The 16373-nt window shown below is 36.5% G+C and overlaps 1 protein-coding gene across 5 annotated transcripts in view; it reads right to left on the minus strand.

The window, feature by feature from the left end:
- LOC138043289 (centrosomal protein of 83 kDa-like) overlaps positions 1–16373 on the minus strand; it is a 229491-nt gene that overhangs the window by 146252 nt on the left and 66866 nt on the right. For all 5 annotated transcript variants that reach the window (XR_011131224.1, XM_068889483.1, XM_068889484.1 and 2 more), the window contains 5 exons: positions 15823–15873; positions 13200–13304; positions 7196–7279; positions 4217–4276; positions 2955–3026 (listed from right to left, as the gene is read on the minus strand). Coding sequence is in view for 4 of the 5 variants with exons in the window: in XM_068889483.1 (XP_068745584.1) it covers positions 2955–3026; positions 4217–4276; positions 7196–7279; positions 13200–13304; positions 15823–15873 (372 nt within the window). In the remaining variant the exon portion in view is untranslated. The remainder of the gene's footprint in view (positions 1–2954; positions 3027–4216; positions 4277–7195; positions 7280–13199; positions 13305–15822; positions 15874–16373) is intronic.

Below are 16373 nucleotides of genomic sequence, written 5' to 3' on the forward strand. Positions count from 1 at the left end.
AAATGAATCATATGTGCACTGCGGATATGAAATAAAGTGAAGTTATGATCTTCGCAGTTATGAGAGCAATTTTTGCAATTGCGTAGAGAAGCCTGAAAAATTGAGGACTTCAACAGGGCTTGAACCCGTGACCTCACGATTCCGGTGCGACGCTCTAACCAACTGAGCTATGAAGCCACTGACATTGGGAGCTGGTCATTTGTGGGTTCTAATGGTCCCGTAAGGAATGAATTAATGATGAAATGGTATATGAAATGAATCATATGTGCACTGCGGATATGAAATCAAGTGAAGTTATGATCTTCGCAGTTATGAGAGCAATTTTTGCAATTGCGTACAGAAGCCTGAAAAATTCAGGACTTCAACGGGGTTTGAACCCGTGACCTTGCGATTCCGGTGCGACGCTCTAACCAACTGAGCTATGAAGCCACTGACGTTGGGAGCTGGTCATTTGTGGGTTCTAATGGTCCCGTAAGGAATGAATCAATGATGAAATGGTATATGAAATGAATCATGTGCACTGCGGATATGAAATCAGGCTTCTCTACGCAATTGCAAAAATTGCTCTCATAACTGCGAAGATCATAACTTCACTTGATAGATTATTCAGTTGATGATGATAGTCAGACATCACCGCAATCTCTTACTACTCTCACTTTACGACAAACTTTTTCTCCAAGTCCACTATCTTCAACATCTGGTTGAAAAAACTTCTCAAGAACTAGTTGAAACAACAGAAAAAAATCTTATAAAAATAATATGCGAAAATTAGAAAATATTATCAAATAACGAATGGAACAATTCCATACTATTAGTAAAAGTCCAAAAAGAACTTTTCCTGATACAAGAAAAAAGTTTAATAACATAAAAATATTTCCTTTCACAATGCAAAGGACATTTTGTAAAGTCAGATAAAGATATTGTTCCAAATTATTTATTCAATAAAATTTATGAAATGAAAAAAGGACATAAAAACAGGAACAAGTTTTTCCGAAAAAAGTTATTCAAAGGTGGAACACATATTTAACAAAGTACATTTTTTGAATAAAAAACTATTTGCATTAGTGTAAAAAAGCCCCACATGGGACTACACTTTTTCACTCTTTGGAGCTCTGCTTCGGTTAAAAATTTAGATTTCTTCCTCAATTAAACAAACAAAATGAAATTCACAAAAAGATGAAAAAGACTTGAACATTTGGTTTTTTTGGTGATGCTTTAAAATACCTAGTTGTTTATCAATTTACCTGTGTGGGATGTAACTCCCATTACATTGGTGAGAAGTCATGCCATTTTTCAACTAGGGTCAAGGAACATCTGTTCACTGACAAGAATCCTCATGTACAAAAACATGTAATTACCTCAACTGACTGTAAACAAAAGTGCGCTCCTAGTTGTTTTACGAGCCTACACTCAGCTAGAGATGCTTACAGTCTTCACATATCTTGTCATGATATGTTATGTTATGTTATGCAACTTTGGATCATCTTTTCAAAATGTAACCGTCATTGTAACAATCCTAAATTTTAATGTCCTCCAAGTGTATCGTATATAAGAGAGAGAGGTTTGAAGATTAAATTAAACTGATGATGGCATGAGTAATGCCAAAACATGTCTTTAAAAAGTTGATTCGTGTGTTCGTAAAATGAAGGCACACAATTGTTATTGTTTGTATTTTGCTGCTGATGTGCATTCCCTTTGAAAATGATATCAAACAGGAATGAAACAAGCAAATTTAAAGGTGGCCTTATTAAATCTTTGCATTTGTGTGCATTTCACACCCAAGAAAGGTGTTACATGTACATATGGAAACACCTGTCAGCTGGAGCAGAAAAAGCCATTTCGCTCTCTTCGCTTTTGATTTCACAGGTGACATTTTAGTTCTCTTGATAAGTGTTTCTTTAAAGGAGTTATAACTGTAGAAGGTTTTGTTTCTTGATTATTAGTATTGTTATGATACCACGAGTTTTCTTGTGCCAATGAAGACATCACATGACATTTGCTTAGAAATGAATTGTAACCTCTCCGACATCATATGCAAATTGCTGTGCAATTGATTTGAAACAGATTCAAATGTTCATTATTTAGGAGTGGTTTGTTATGCTTGCGAGCCTGTTTGTTGGTAACTAATGGCACTATCAAAGGATTTTTTTTTTCAGAAAGTGTTCAAATTGGTTACTGCTTTGAAACATTCACGCTCACTTGCCTTTGTTCAAGCGAGTGCGTTGAATACAGCATGTGATAAACTACGTATGGCCATACATAGAGTTTCAATCCCATGACCATCACATAGGAAGGATGCGCTCTGTCAACTTATGCAATCCTGAATAGCTACGATTCAAGGACAAATCCTGCTAGGTGAACTGGAAATCAACATTTCTGTTTACTATGTTACCAAGTCATGCTTTAAACTCTGTTTCAAATGGAAGAAAAACAGAAAGTAATGAATGCTGTTCAGAATCTCTCCGACTCAATCGTGCTCATACAAAACTGCCTCCATACATGTACATGTATGAAAGAAAACAAGCCAGTCCCTGAATTAAGTTTGACCATTGCTATTTGTAAGCTCTTGCAAGGTCCTTCTCAAGTGAGTCTTGTCTTTAGGACAGATTATCAAGGCCACTGAAGCTACAATCTTGATCACTGCAGAACACACACACTCAGGATGCTACCGGTAAGTAAAACTTCACAAAAGATAAATTCTATGTTAACTAAGCTTAAAATTGTAACTTTTACTGGGGGATGGTGTTGCACGCCAGGATTTAGGACAGTTTGAGCAGAAAACTTGACAAGTCACAATAAAGTTGTTGAGTTACAGTTGCTGTTGTCAGTCCGTTTTCCTTGATCTTATCACAGTGCTAAAGCATAAGTATCAAAGCACAAAACAACACCTATTGTGGAAGTCCTGATAATTTTTTTGGCAATTTGAAACACCTTCCATTCACACCTGCACTCACCTGAGTTTGGTTATTTTTCTCAAATTCCAACTGTAACGTTTGACACTGCAGTTTCAATGAATCACACTCGGTCTGTAAAAAGAAGTTGATGGGTTATAAAATATGTCCAATAATAACAATTGCGATAATGACAATCATAATGATCTGACAATAGTGATAATGGGCTAGGGAAGATATCAGGGAAGAGGGCTCTGAGTGAGACACCTTTTTACTGTATCTTAAGTTTCAAGGTAAGGTAAAGGGCTGAAAAACATTCAGTGAAATTATCAAATGAACAATACATAGTTTGGTTTTCATAAGGCCATTCAAGAACTCGTCACAATTTTACGGAAAAACTGTTTCCCATGTTGAAGGGTTGATAACATCATTCGGGAATGTGTTAACAGGGAAATTGGTCACACCAGCCAGACTAGTAATGAAACTAACATTCATTTTAATAAGCTCCCTTATCTTTGTATTTTTTCGAAAATAACAAAAAAAAAAACTTAGGAAATTACTCAGAATGTATTGAACTAATATTGACATTGAGTTAGTTTTTTATACTTTTAAGGTAAAACAGTTTTTCATTGTGAAAGATTTTGTGCCACACAGTCTCTGTTCGCACATAGTGTATAAATTTACTTGTGCTGGATGTAATGCCAGCTACATCGGCAAAACGGCTCCTATTTTCTCTGCTCATGTATGTGAGCACCTTTTTTCCAACAAGGCCTCTCATGTGTAAACGTGCAAACATGTACCTCATTAAAAGCTTGTTGAGTCTCTTGTTCCACTGAATGTTTCACAGTTTTGGACTTAGTCAACCTAAGGTGTCAAATGCCCTTGCAGAGTCAAAATCTAAGCTTTTCTCTTTGCATGATTAAAATTGTTCTCAGTGCCATGATGGCCCCTGTTTCTTGAAGCTGTTTTATATTATGCCAAAGCACAACTGCTTGATTATACAGTGTTGTAAAGTCAACTCTAAAAGTGCAGTGTTTTGGAAGTGTTAAAAATGGATTGAGCCTTCGGAACAACCGTGACAAACCAATTTTTTCTTCAAACCTGATGACGCGCAAAACCGTATTGCAAAAGATGACATTTCTTACACCACCTTCCTTCACAGCATACTCAGCCACAGGGTGTTTTTTTGGGCCAGCCATTTACAAATAACAGTGAGAAAATTATTCTTAAAGCTTGAAGCAGTACAGAACTCAATGTCAGTATGAAAGAAAACACAATTAGGCCACTGCAGGTGTTAAGTGCTTTGCAAAAGAATTTAGTTGTACCTCTAAAGATTTACACTTTGCGGTCATTTCTGTGAGCTGTCTTGCCTGTAACCTGGATACCTAGGATTTTTAAAAAATGGAAACAACACAGCAATAGAGATAACTTTGTTTGTTCACTGTTAAGGGGAATGTAAATAGTTTCCACAAAGACCTATTCTGAGTATATACAAATACAACCTTAAACCCCTTGTAAATTCATGAAAGAATCTTTTTCCACTCTCAGTTTTAGTTCACTGGTATCACTTTGCACCAGTCAAATAAAATCCTGGACGCCTGACCCCTGGAACATAGTGAGGTCATTGATTCATTGATTCATTTTGATCACCTTGGAAGAAATTAAGTGCTATAGCATATTGTCCATACTCAAGAAACTAAAGAACCCTGAACCTTTTCTTTTTTAAAATAGCACCTAGCTAAAAATTCTTGTTTTATCAAGACTTGACTACAACGATGAGGTTTCCTACCATCTTGCAGCTTATCCAGTCAAGCATCTACAGCATGTTCAAATATTCACGACCGCTTTTGCACTACAATGTAAATTGTTTTGCTGAAGAGTTCGACTTTTTAGATCTGGGTTGACTACCTGTTACTGACCGCATAGACCTACTAATGTGTCAAAACCATCTCCAAGACATTAAATCACTCACACTGGCCATCATTCATATCTAAAGCTTCAAGAATGTTAGAACGCTCAGATCTTCCAATGACTGTAAACTTACAGTACCTAAAGTTAATAGTACGCTACAAGACTGTGTGGGAAGGCAGCTTCATTTTACAAATAAAACCCCCCTCCCCCTTTTCAATGTTGGATTTTCCAGGGAAAAAATGGTGACTTTTCTTACTTATATTCACGAAACGCCAAGAATTTAGAGCCTCACATTATGTAACTTTAAGTGTTATCCGGAAATCAATACGCATGCAAGTGTTCATTATACGTCAACGGGTTGCCATTCACTCTCGCTACATCACCTGACGGCCACTTAAAACTGCATTTACTTAATACAACAGGGAAAAAATAGTACAACAACAAATTTTCAGTTCCAAACACATGGTTTACATGTCTTGGTGAAGTTTGAATTAGGCAAAAAAAAAACATTAGCTATATTACCATTGTGGTACTAACGCAAAGAACACCATTGTGGTACTAACGCAAAGAACAATACGTCAATCATTAACAGGTCAATTGTCTTCTAAATATTTTGTATATTTTGCAGGAATTGTACCTCTAGATACCAAATTTATGCTGTCATACCTTTTTAAGTGGTGAACTTCATGAAACAGAACGGAAATTTTACAGAGAAAGGACTTTCAATGCGCATTGTTGTACCGGTCCTACAATACTGTTGTAACGCAATATTGTGTCACGGAAACCCTTCCTCGGACTGAGCACATAGGTGGACGTAGCAAATTCCATGTTCTGAGAATGGTGCCCAAAAACAACAACAATAAAGATAATCCATCGAACCGTAACTATGGAGAATAACAACCGCATATCTTCCGTAAATTTTGCGTTATATGCCAAAAACTGTTTACAGTTGTTTTGAGACAATCATGGACAAAAGTGTTGGGAAGGCAGCTTCATTTTGCAGATAATCCCCTCCCCCTTTTCAGTTGGATTTTCCAGGGAAAAAATGGTGAGTTTTCTTACCTGAAGAACTCCAACATTGAATCTGGGGGAGGCGGCCCACAAGAGCATGGTATTTCCTGAATACTTCAGCCATTACTTAGAAATTAGGAGTAAAGTGAACCTAACCTTCCCAACAAATTTTGACCAACTTAGGAACAGCAACGATCCTCATGAATTCAGGCATACGTGTAAAAAGTATTTTTCTTCATTAGCTAAGCAATCGGTATGACCATTATCAGTTCTCCCTCAGATATAGTTTTCTATACTTTTCTTTATATCCAAGCTATCTGTAAATCTAGTACTTGGGTTTTGTCCCGTCAGCCTTGTGTCTTCAAATTAACTTTACCCGGCCTTTTCATCATATCTATTATTTTTTTCTTGGAGTGCTGTGTTCAGTTTTTAACCTTTTTAGCTTTTAAATTTTGGTATATTGGTGAATGCTAATAAACCAGTTTTAAGGCCCAAGAGAAGGGAGCCCTTTTAGTTGTGACACTCTGAGTCAGTTCCAATCAATGGATCTTCCTCATCAATAAAAATTTGACTGTCAAGTCACCTGGAAAAAACGTTTATGAAACCAACAATATTGACCTTGTATAAAGAGCTCTTGGCAAAGCCTTGCAAATTATTTCCTGTCCACCTAAAGGAAAATTTCAAACTCTGTAGTACTGTGAATGAGTTAACCCTGTTTAATTTTTAAGACATACTACTAAAATAAGCCATCATTCCTTTTACAACATACAAAATATACCCTAAAAAGAGCATATTAAATATGCTCTTTTAACATGCGTGCTGCACACTAACACACTAGTGTGCTAGTGTGCTGTGTCCTCTTGCACGCTAGGTTTCATTAATTTTCGAAGATTAACACGCTTTCCGTGTTTGCGTGCTCACGCTGTATTGTTTCAAGTGTGTTACATGAAACAAAAGCATAAGCTCATTAATGTGTGCTCTAGTGTGCTCAGCAAGCGTGTTTTAGTCAGTTTCTATTGTTTTCAAGTGGAAGCGTGTTGTGAGCGTGCTATCACCTTTGTCCCTAAAATCATATGAAGGGTCACATTTAATCAATTGTTTTAAAATTGAAAAAATATTACCACATCATCAATGAAAGACCTCGGTTTTACTAAAAATGCAGAGTAATATGACCTGCCCAAGATGGCAGACCACCATTTCCATATTAACTTAAACTACTGTGGAGTAACATTGTACTCCAATTAATGCCTACCAGTTCTGAGGGACATGACTGTGGTTAAAAAAAGAAAATGTTGTTTTGATCTGCCTGAAGCTGTCTTCTCTTCAAATTTCTTTATTTTCTCCCTAGCAGTGCCATGAAGTAAAAAAAATGAAGAACTCACATGATCAGACTGTATACCAGACGATTCCTGCTGTCCTCTGATTTCATCTAGTTCAACCAAGAGGCCTTTGAGTTTCATGTGGAGCTAATTAAGTCAAGAGAACAAGACTTTTTAAACTTTACATGTCTGATGATTCTTCAAAGAGGGAAGTAACAAATGCCAGAAGAATGAAAAATTCAACAGCACAAAATTGAACGTGTACTGTACATGTCATGAATAACCACTTTCAATTTAAAACAAGACATGTTTCAATCCTTCAATAAGGGTATAACATGACTTTTCGAGGCAATATTGTTTATTTGCGCCTGCGTAGTGTGATTTAGCAAGGGCCACAAATGAAACTACAAGGGCGCAAATAAACAATATTCCCGAAAAAAGTCATGTCATTATCATTATTATCAATAAACAAGGCCAAATGATATCAAGAATGCGAGTTTTAATAATACAAGCTAAGTGAATACCGAATTCAAAGTCACTTCAAATCATCATGTAAGTGTTGATTGAACAAGCTATTAACGAATCAACTCAGTCCAGCGAACTTATTTAAAATTACCGAAAAAATGCGTAAAATCGCCTATAAATAATAGGCATATCACAAAGTTGAAGCAAGAACCAATCAGCTGTAGGGCTGATAATGCATTAGCAGCCCGCTGTCAGTCTTTTGCGGCCCGCTGAGTGTGTGTTTTGAAGAGGCCGATTTTCTATTTGGCTGCGTACATTAATAATAATGACCAGTTGTGATGAGAGTTACAGTTGTGATTTGAGTTATAACAGCAATTTACAATTTACAATTCAATGGTTGAAATGCAAGTGCACAAGACACAACACAAAGCATCCATCATGCCATATGTATAATAAACAAAACCAAAATAAAATGAATAATCAAGAAAAGTAAATTAAAAAATAAAAATAACAGTAACAATCATAGTAGCCCCCAATTTCGATATATTAAAATTCAGTCCTAAATAAATGCATCCTCTCAAGGCTCTTAGAAATAAACTCATGCAAATCCTCATATTTATTCCCAGCAGGTACAAAACACAGGTCTCAGGTCACAGGTCTCTGTTTTACCATCACAGAAAGAAACCTAAACATTCAATAAAGCTAGCCTTAGGCCTAATTAGACCTAAACAAGAGTTGTTAGGCCTAATGTTATTATGGAGGCCCAACAAAGAGCTGTTGCTTTTTAAAGTTCAATCAACTAATGCAAAAACCAGACCAACCTTATATCTGAAAGGGGTCAGTATAAAACGCAGACTGCAGACTGCAGACCGGGGGTAAAATGCAGACTGAGGTTATAATGAACTGTTGAAAAAGCCCAAACCCATTAGAAATGCTAACAGTTAAGCCTAAATATTGTTTTAGGCCTAAGGTTAGCATTTCTAAGGGGTTTGGGCTTTTTCAACAGTTACTTTATAGCCTCAATCTGCATTTTACCCCTGGTCTGCAGTCTGCAGAAGCTAAAAAAGTTAGTAGGTAAACCCGTGAAAGTTCATTTGTGGAGGATTGAAGTATGAACATTCCCATGTAGTTATTCACCAGAACATCCAGGAATGCTAATTTGTGATCTAATTCCTTTTCCAATGTGAAACTAATGTTGGAGTGTTGCAAAACGTGAGAGCATCATGCTCAGTTTTGAAAACACAAAAAGTGTCATCAACATAGCGACTGTCATAAAAAATAGGAGAATCCTTACATTTATCTAACATTCTCCTGGTGTCCCATGAAAAGGACTGCCAAAATAGGGGCAAGAGGAGATCTTCAGCAGTTGGACGCCCCAAAAAATGCTTTTCTATTTTGGATTTGGCATCAAATAGACTTCAGCTCCTTCTGAAAGAAGCTCAATATCTCTCCTGGATGAATCGATCATTAATAAACAAGCAAGTAAAACATCCCAACCTCAATCTTTTGTTCTAATTATAATTATTACTGTTACTTTTCTTTTGTTATTTACTTTTCTATCATTTATTTCGATTATTCATTTTATTTTGTTATTGTTCGTTATGCATGTGGTGTGATGAATGCTTTGTGTTATGTCGCGCACATTTACATGTCAACCGTTGAATTGTAAATTGTGTCATTGCTGTTATAATTCAAATCACAACTGTAACTCTCATTGCAACTGATGTTGGTCCTTCAACGACCAAAACGTCCTGTTTTAAATTGAAAGTGGTCATTCATTTCTTAAAATTATTAACTAGAATATATAAATGGAGGATAAAAAAATAGTAGTAGTATTGGGTACTTCAAACCCATTTTGGCAGGTAGTCATCTAATGATGACATCACTCAAAAAGACAAAAGAAGGAGGCGTGCACAAATTAAGGGCAAGTTGGGGCATGATGCAATGCTGCATAACCCTAAGATGTGCATTGCATAAATTAGGGTTGGGTTGATGAGATGCCAGTCACGTACGTACACAAAATGAGAAGGCAATGAGGGTGTGCATAAATTTGAACATGCAATCCTTGTTCCACAACACATGTAAATTTTAACCGAGAAAATATATTCAGCGCACATATGTGTGTGTGGCACATAAAATAGTACTGTGTCTGCATATCACTTTGGCTGGCTTGAAGAGAGAGAGATACTTCCTGCTCTGGAATTGAACTGTGAATGAGAGATGACAATGGAGCAAAGACATGAGTAAGGAAAAGAAACCAATCACAATCACACCAGATGACCTCATCGAAAACCAATCACAAGATACCATGACCTCATCGATAGCCAATCAAAAGGCAAATAGACCATTCTGTGATTGGTTCCTAATGACGTCACTGGCCCATCATACCTTCAGGGACAAACGTTTTGGGGTTATAAAAGTGGTGTTCTTGCCCACTTTTTTCATGAGATTTTATCATAATTTATCTGAAAAAGAACAAGTCGTAACGATTCGTCCATCCAAACCTCCTACCAAGAAGAAGACAGAAGTCACGCAAACATGCAGAAAAAAGAACGCTCTGGCCATTCTGAAAGAAATGGAGGAGGTAAGGAATTGCCAGCCCTGTCACCCATCCCACCCAAACCCACTGTGCAAGTCATGGAGCAGACCTACCAAGAATGGGAAGTGTGGCAGGCCAATGAACCTACCACCATTGAACAACAAAATCAACAAATCCTACTAATTGGGATAAACAATTTGACACCGTTTTAAGTAAGGCCAGTTCACGATTATACATTTTAAGAGTCTGTAAATTCTATGGTTATTCTCCTAATGAGCTGACTATGTTATATAACAGTTTAATTATGTCTTTATTTATCTTTGGGATCGAGGTGTGGGGGGCTGCATTCAATGCAAAGTATCTCAGTAGAATTGATAAATTCAACAAAAGAGCATATAAGTATGGTTATACAAGTAATCTAATTACCATGAATGATAAGATAAAGGAGAGGGATAGGAAACTTTGGGATAGTATAGTTGATGATCGGAACCACATTTTCCATGACCTTCTTCCTCCTCAAAGAGACAGAAATGGGCTAAGAGTAGGGGGCATAATTTTATCCTACCTAGGGTCAATACCGAACGTTGTAAGAATATTTTTATAAATAGATGCTTTTTTAATTTTATCTAAAATTTTATCAATTCTATAACTTTCCAAGGGATATATATATACATTGTACTTAGTAAGTTTTTAACTTCAAATTCTTGTAAACTAGCACAATCTGTTCTGCTTAGTATTATCAATATCGATTTCATTCATTCATTCATTACTTCCAATGGTTGGACACTCCCTGGAACACACGATCCTAGAGCGCTCTTGATTCTCTCCTGAAGAAGATTTAAAAGCGAATGAGTTTGAGTGTTCGAGAGATCTCCTTTTATATGCTCAGAGGAGATTACTTCAGATAATTCATTAACCGACTGCTACAATACTTGCCCAGGCTTGTAGTTTGTAACAATAGACGCTTTCAATGTTCCCACGGAAAAAATTGTGTCTTGAAGTTGAACAAAAACATCAAAACGTTCAACCTTGATTAAAAAACGTGACTAAAAATACCAAACATCCCTTTACATGTTTCATTAATACGGAAGGTTAAGCCAAAACCGTTGTGATAAGGGTTTTCTGTTCATTCCATCAAACGTTTGAAATGTTTGCTTTCTCTTGTCTGCTTGATTGATAAACCAAGCAACTAAAACCCGGTCAGCAAATTAAATATTCCAGCTGCGTCTTGCTTGAAAACAATAGCTATAAAACTGGCAGTGAACTGTGACAACTTCACATGAACATAAATATTACAAAACTGGTGGAAACAGAGATCAAATCAAGATATTCTCGAGGTTTTTCCTTTGACTGCTATTTTTATTTGATTGTGTTTCTGACTGCTTTTTGATGAGGTCATCTGGTGTGATTGTGAGTGGTTTCTTTTCCTTAGTCTTGAAGAAGAAAAAAGATGACCAAATAAATATCAATATTGAAATTGCAGATGGTACGATAAATGTGCTACAAAGGAAGCAAAAAATAAAGTACCAGTATTCAGATGTTTTGCTTGATGAAACGATGTCTTTTAATAATCATATTTCATACATCTGTACAAGAATTGCACGAAACAATGGTATTTTGTCTAAGCTGAGAGATTATCTTACTCTTCCGCAAATGAAACATATATACTATAGCTTAATTAATATACCCATATATTTCCTACGCAATATTAGCATGGGGAAGTGCATATAAAACACATATTGATAAGATACAAACTAAACAAAATCATTCTGGTAGGCTTATTTTCTTTGCCACAACTTATGGCGAGCACACAGAAAGTGCACTTCCCCTGCTAAATTTATTAGATGTTCTGACGGTACATAATGTTTATCGATTCCACATTTTAAAATTCACGTACTTTTGGCATAAAGGCCTCCTCCCAAAGCTGTTTTCAAATTATTTTCAATATGCTAGTAATGTTCACAACTACAATACCAGGCATGCATCGAAACAAAACCTTTACGTAAAAAAAGTGCAAATTAACACGGGAAAACAAACAATCAAATATGCTGCATGTATTGTCTGGGACAAAATTCCCTCAAACGTTAAAGAACTGAATGTATATCAATTCTCAAAACAACTGAAACCTCATTTACTGTCAGAACAACATAGTTAAACATAACTTAAGCATATAGACTTTCTCTCTTATTGCATTCTATCTTTAAAATTGCTTCTTCGAAGATTCTATCTCAATTCTTCACAACTTTAAACATCTGGAGAACTGGCTAGAAAATCTTAGGATTCTTTCAGCTCCAGGCATTTAAGTACCAAAAAAAAAAATTATCTCTTCTCTCTTTATGCATATGGATGTAATTAAGTACAAAGCGAATAAAGGTGTTGTTGTTGTCTTTGCTCTGCTGTCATATCTCATTCCCTCTTCAACTCCAGAGCAGGAAGGAGCTCTCCCTCAAAGCCAGCCTATTAACACACTGCCAAAATGACATGGACACAAAGTACTATTTTATGCGCCACACACATGTACCCGCTTAATATATTTTCCCCACTGAAACTTGCAGTGTCGTAGAGCCAGGGTTACCTGTTGAAACTTGCACCTAATTAATGCACATCCCCCTTGCCTTCTCACCTCATGTAGGTACGTGACTGGCATCTCATAACCTAACCCTAATTCATGTGATGCATGTGTTGTTACACATGTTAGGGTTACGGTTACGTGGTCTTGCATCATGCCCCAACTTGCCCTTAACTTATGCACGCCCCCTTCTTTTGTCTTTTTGCTTGTTGATGTCATTTGATGACTACCTGTCAAAATGGGTCTGAAGTAGCCGGTACTACTACTAACAATGGCTCAAAAAAGTGCCATTCAGTGTACAAGTTTTATCAAAAGTTAAACCAGAAACTTAGAACTATAGAGTCACTCTATAGCATATATACATTGAGCATTTAGCCTTTGATGAAAAGCATTTCATTAGTGCAGCTATCAAATTTTCCATGGTACTTTCCTAGCATGACATTAGCAAGCATTACATGAATTGGAAATACTTCTTAACCGAAATGACAACAAACCTGAGCATTCTCTCTCTGCAGATCTCTCGACTGCTGTGCATCTGGTGGACTCTCGTGTTCAATTTTCTGGAGTAAGGAATCTCTTTCTTGTTTTAGAGAGGTTATCTTGGGGAGAAACAGTAAAAATTATTTTTCATGTAACCCCCTCACCAAAGAGCCTGACCCCAGGCTATATCTGAGACATTATTTACAGGACAATACATGGTATACACATGTACTACATTGGTTTTAACTGTAACTTTAAGATGCTGCAATCAACTATTCATTTTCTTTTTTTTTTCCTCACAGCTGAATTAAGGGGACAGGTGAATTAAGATCCCTTAAATACGTTACACGAGTCTGAGGATGGAGGACATGGTATTTATCCACTTTTCTAGAAACAAAAATGTTAATTCTGCATTCAAGATACTGTACCACTCAGACTATTAGAGCACTTGCATGAGTTAATCACAAATAATAACACGAAATTTCAATAATTTGTATAGAAATCTAACATGGGCTTGATTTTTTTCATTTTCTGTCAAAAAAATGTAAATCAAAGAAAACATATACAATAACTCCTTGCCAGAAGTTTCTCTCACAATAAAATTGGACTCCCTTTTTGTATAACCTATTTTTCTTCGCCAGGGTGAACAGGCTTTTATATTTTGGGTATTTAAATGCCAAAATTTGAGCTTGTAGGTTCTTACATGTATATGCGGGTTTTTCGCATACTCCATTACCCTTTGCTCTCAGAGAAAGGGACTTTTCAAATCTCAGTTTATGAACTTTTATTTTGTTTGGTAGCCCTAAAGAGCCGTTTTGTGCTTATAAATTTGTCTTTTGTGTTGCCACCTTGGAGATTTGTTTTTGTATTCCCATTTATATATTTCCTCTGGCTGGCCCACTTTCTTGCCACATCTGGGACAGCAAGAGATCTGGTGAGCATCCATTGAAGGTATCAGTATTCGAGATTGACACCTTCCAAATGCTAATGTCTTCTGGCAAAGATTGTCAAAAAAGCACCTCCGTTAATCACTTGAAACAGTAACTTTCTCTCCCATACCCGCTCCTTTCTTGTGAGATATGTTATCCCGAAATTGACTGACTTACACCATGTTGGCAAAGGACTATAATGAACGCAGATGCGTTCACACCTTTTCATGCTTGCACTCCCAGGACAAGTGAAACAACCTCCATAAGGCAAAGATCAGTTGTCGCTACTCTGAGTTTCACATGGGTTGGTGATCTTCAGGCAACTGACGGGTCAAATTTATTATAAGCTCATAAAAACAAAGGTGACATCCAAAATGATGGTGTTATATAACATGACCAAATTTACTAAACATTTATTGCGTGTATTAAAAATGTTCTTTGAACAGACTTTCATAATCATAAGCTTTTCTTCTAGGCACAGACTGAAGTTTCGTTTTCCATTTCTGCCCACTGGTACTTGCTTAACGATGGCCCATCTGATCGAAAATTGTCGGTTTTCCTTTTTTAGCTTCCAAACGTGTTTGGATAACTCCGTTTCATGTTTGTACTTTTCGTTGCGTAGGGATTATAAATGGTTTCTGTATCTTGTCTTAAGTCGTTGGCAGTTACTCCTATGTATGTTTGTCTAGTGTTATCTTCCGTTGATGTAACTTCAGCTTTATAAACTAAGTTCTTTGTGAAGCATTTCCCATTAGTTGGGCAGTTCTCATGTCGTCGGCAGTTGCAGAGTTTTTCGTCATCTTTATTAGGTCTTTTGAAGTTTCCACACAACATTTATCCCCTGATTTAGCTACACAGCCCACTTATTTTTGTGTTTAATTGAACCTGGAATGACCTCGTTAGCCAAATCACTTTCTTGGAAAGACGATTTTGGCTGGCTAAAACAGTGTGATTCTGACTCGCTACCCATCACGCCAGTTATATAAATTTCCTAACAAGTTCTACCTCTTAATTTTTAAACTCATCCAAATCTTGCATATTCAAAATTCTCCTTTACAAATTAGTATCACTCGTTTGATAAAACAAAATATAATAACATCACACTCATACATGTACACAGTAAAAAAGTTTGAAAACCTGTATCACCAGGGGGCCCAAACACCTCAAAACAATACAAGCTCTCCGCCTTTCGGCATCATGCGTTCACCTATTTCTCAGTGTGTGAAAGGCCTGATGAGACACTCGCACTCATTTTTTATGTTACTTCAACATCCTAAGAAGATTTTTAAGAAACGTCAACTTCTTTTCAAAATAAAGTCAAGTCCTCATTTTGCCAAAACAGATCTACCTTCACAATCACATAAAATTTTATCATCACCCTCCTGGGATTCCTGCAGATGATAATGGCTTCTGACCTCATTGGTGAAAATAAGGTGCCTCACGGAGGGTTTTAGCATGATCTTATGCCTTTGAATATGAATGTGCACCAGATTATAGACCTTATTCATAAGTGGCAGTCACATTTATAATTCTTTTGTCCACGTGCAAATTACCCTACCAAGCCTCATTTTAGAGCAAGAATTCTTTTCAATTCACTGTATGGTATCGAGGCTTGGTAGGCTAATTTGCACTTCGACAAAAGAATTATAAATTGACCGCCATTTATAAATAAGGTCCATTATCATTAAAATAAGTATTCAAACAATACCTGCATATCACTGTGGGCTTGTATCTCCTCCATCATCTGATTGTGTTGTATCTTCGTTTTGGAAAAAAAGGGTTCTTTAATCATTAAGCCAAGAAATTCAGATTCCCCTTAAAGGGGCTAGGTCACGCAATTTTAGGCAATTTCAGCTCGGATCGAATGGTCATAGAATTAACTAAAATATCAAAATAACTGTTCAAAACTTTAGAAGAACTCTAACAAAGCACATGGAAGCCAAGAAGCGACATGGATGGACAAAACTGGAGAAGATTGAAATGGATTGAATTCGGGTAAATTTGAAAAACGTCGGCCCACCTTTTTTCAAATTTATATCAGTCTATATCAAAATGTCATTTACACAGCTGGAAAATCATTCTCAGTTGTTATGTGGCCGTGATTTTGCAAATGGAAGACTCTTGCTCTGCCAATTTGACGTTTAGAGCTCATAATTAACAAAATTTAACAAACTTACCTTAAATAGCGTGACCTAGCCCCTTTAAGGAAATTACTTTCCCCTCCCGCAATAAGTAAAATGTCCCAAAATAACGTTTTCT

This window comes from Montipora capricornis, chromosome 3 (assembly GCF_036669925.1).
Source record: "Montipora capricornis isolate CH-2021 chromosome 3, ASM3666992v2, whole genome shotgun sequence".
In the NCBI taxonomy this organism is placed as follows: Eukaryota; Metazoa; Cnidaria; class Anthozoa; order Scleractinia; family Acroporidae; genus Montipora; species Montipora capricornis.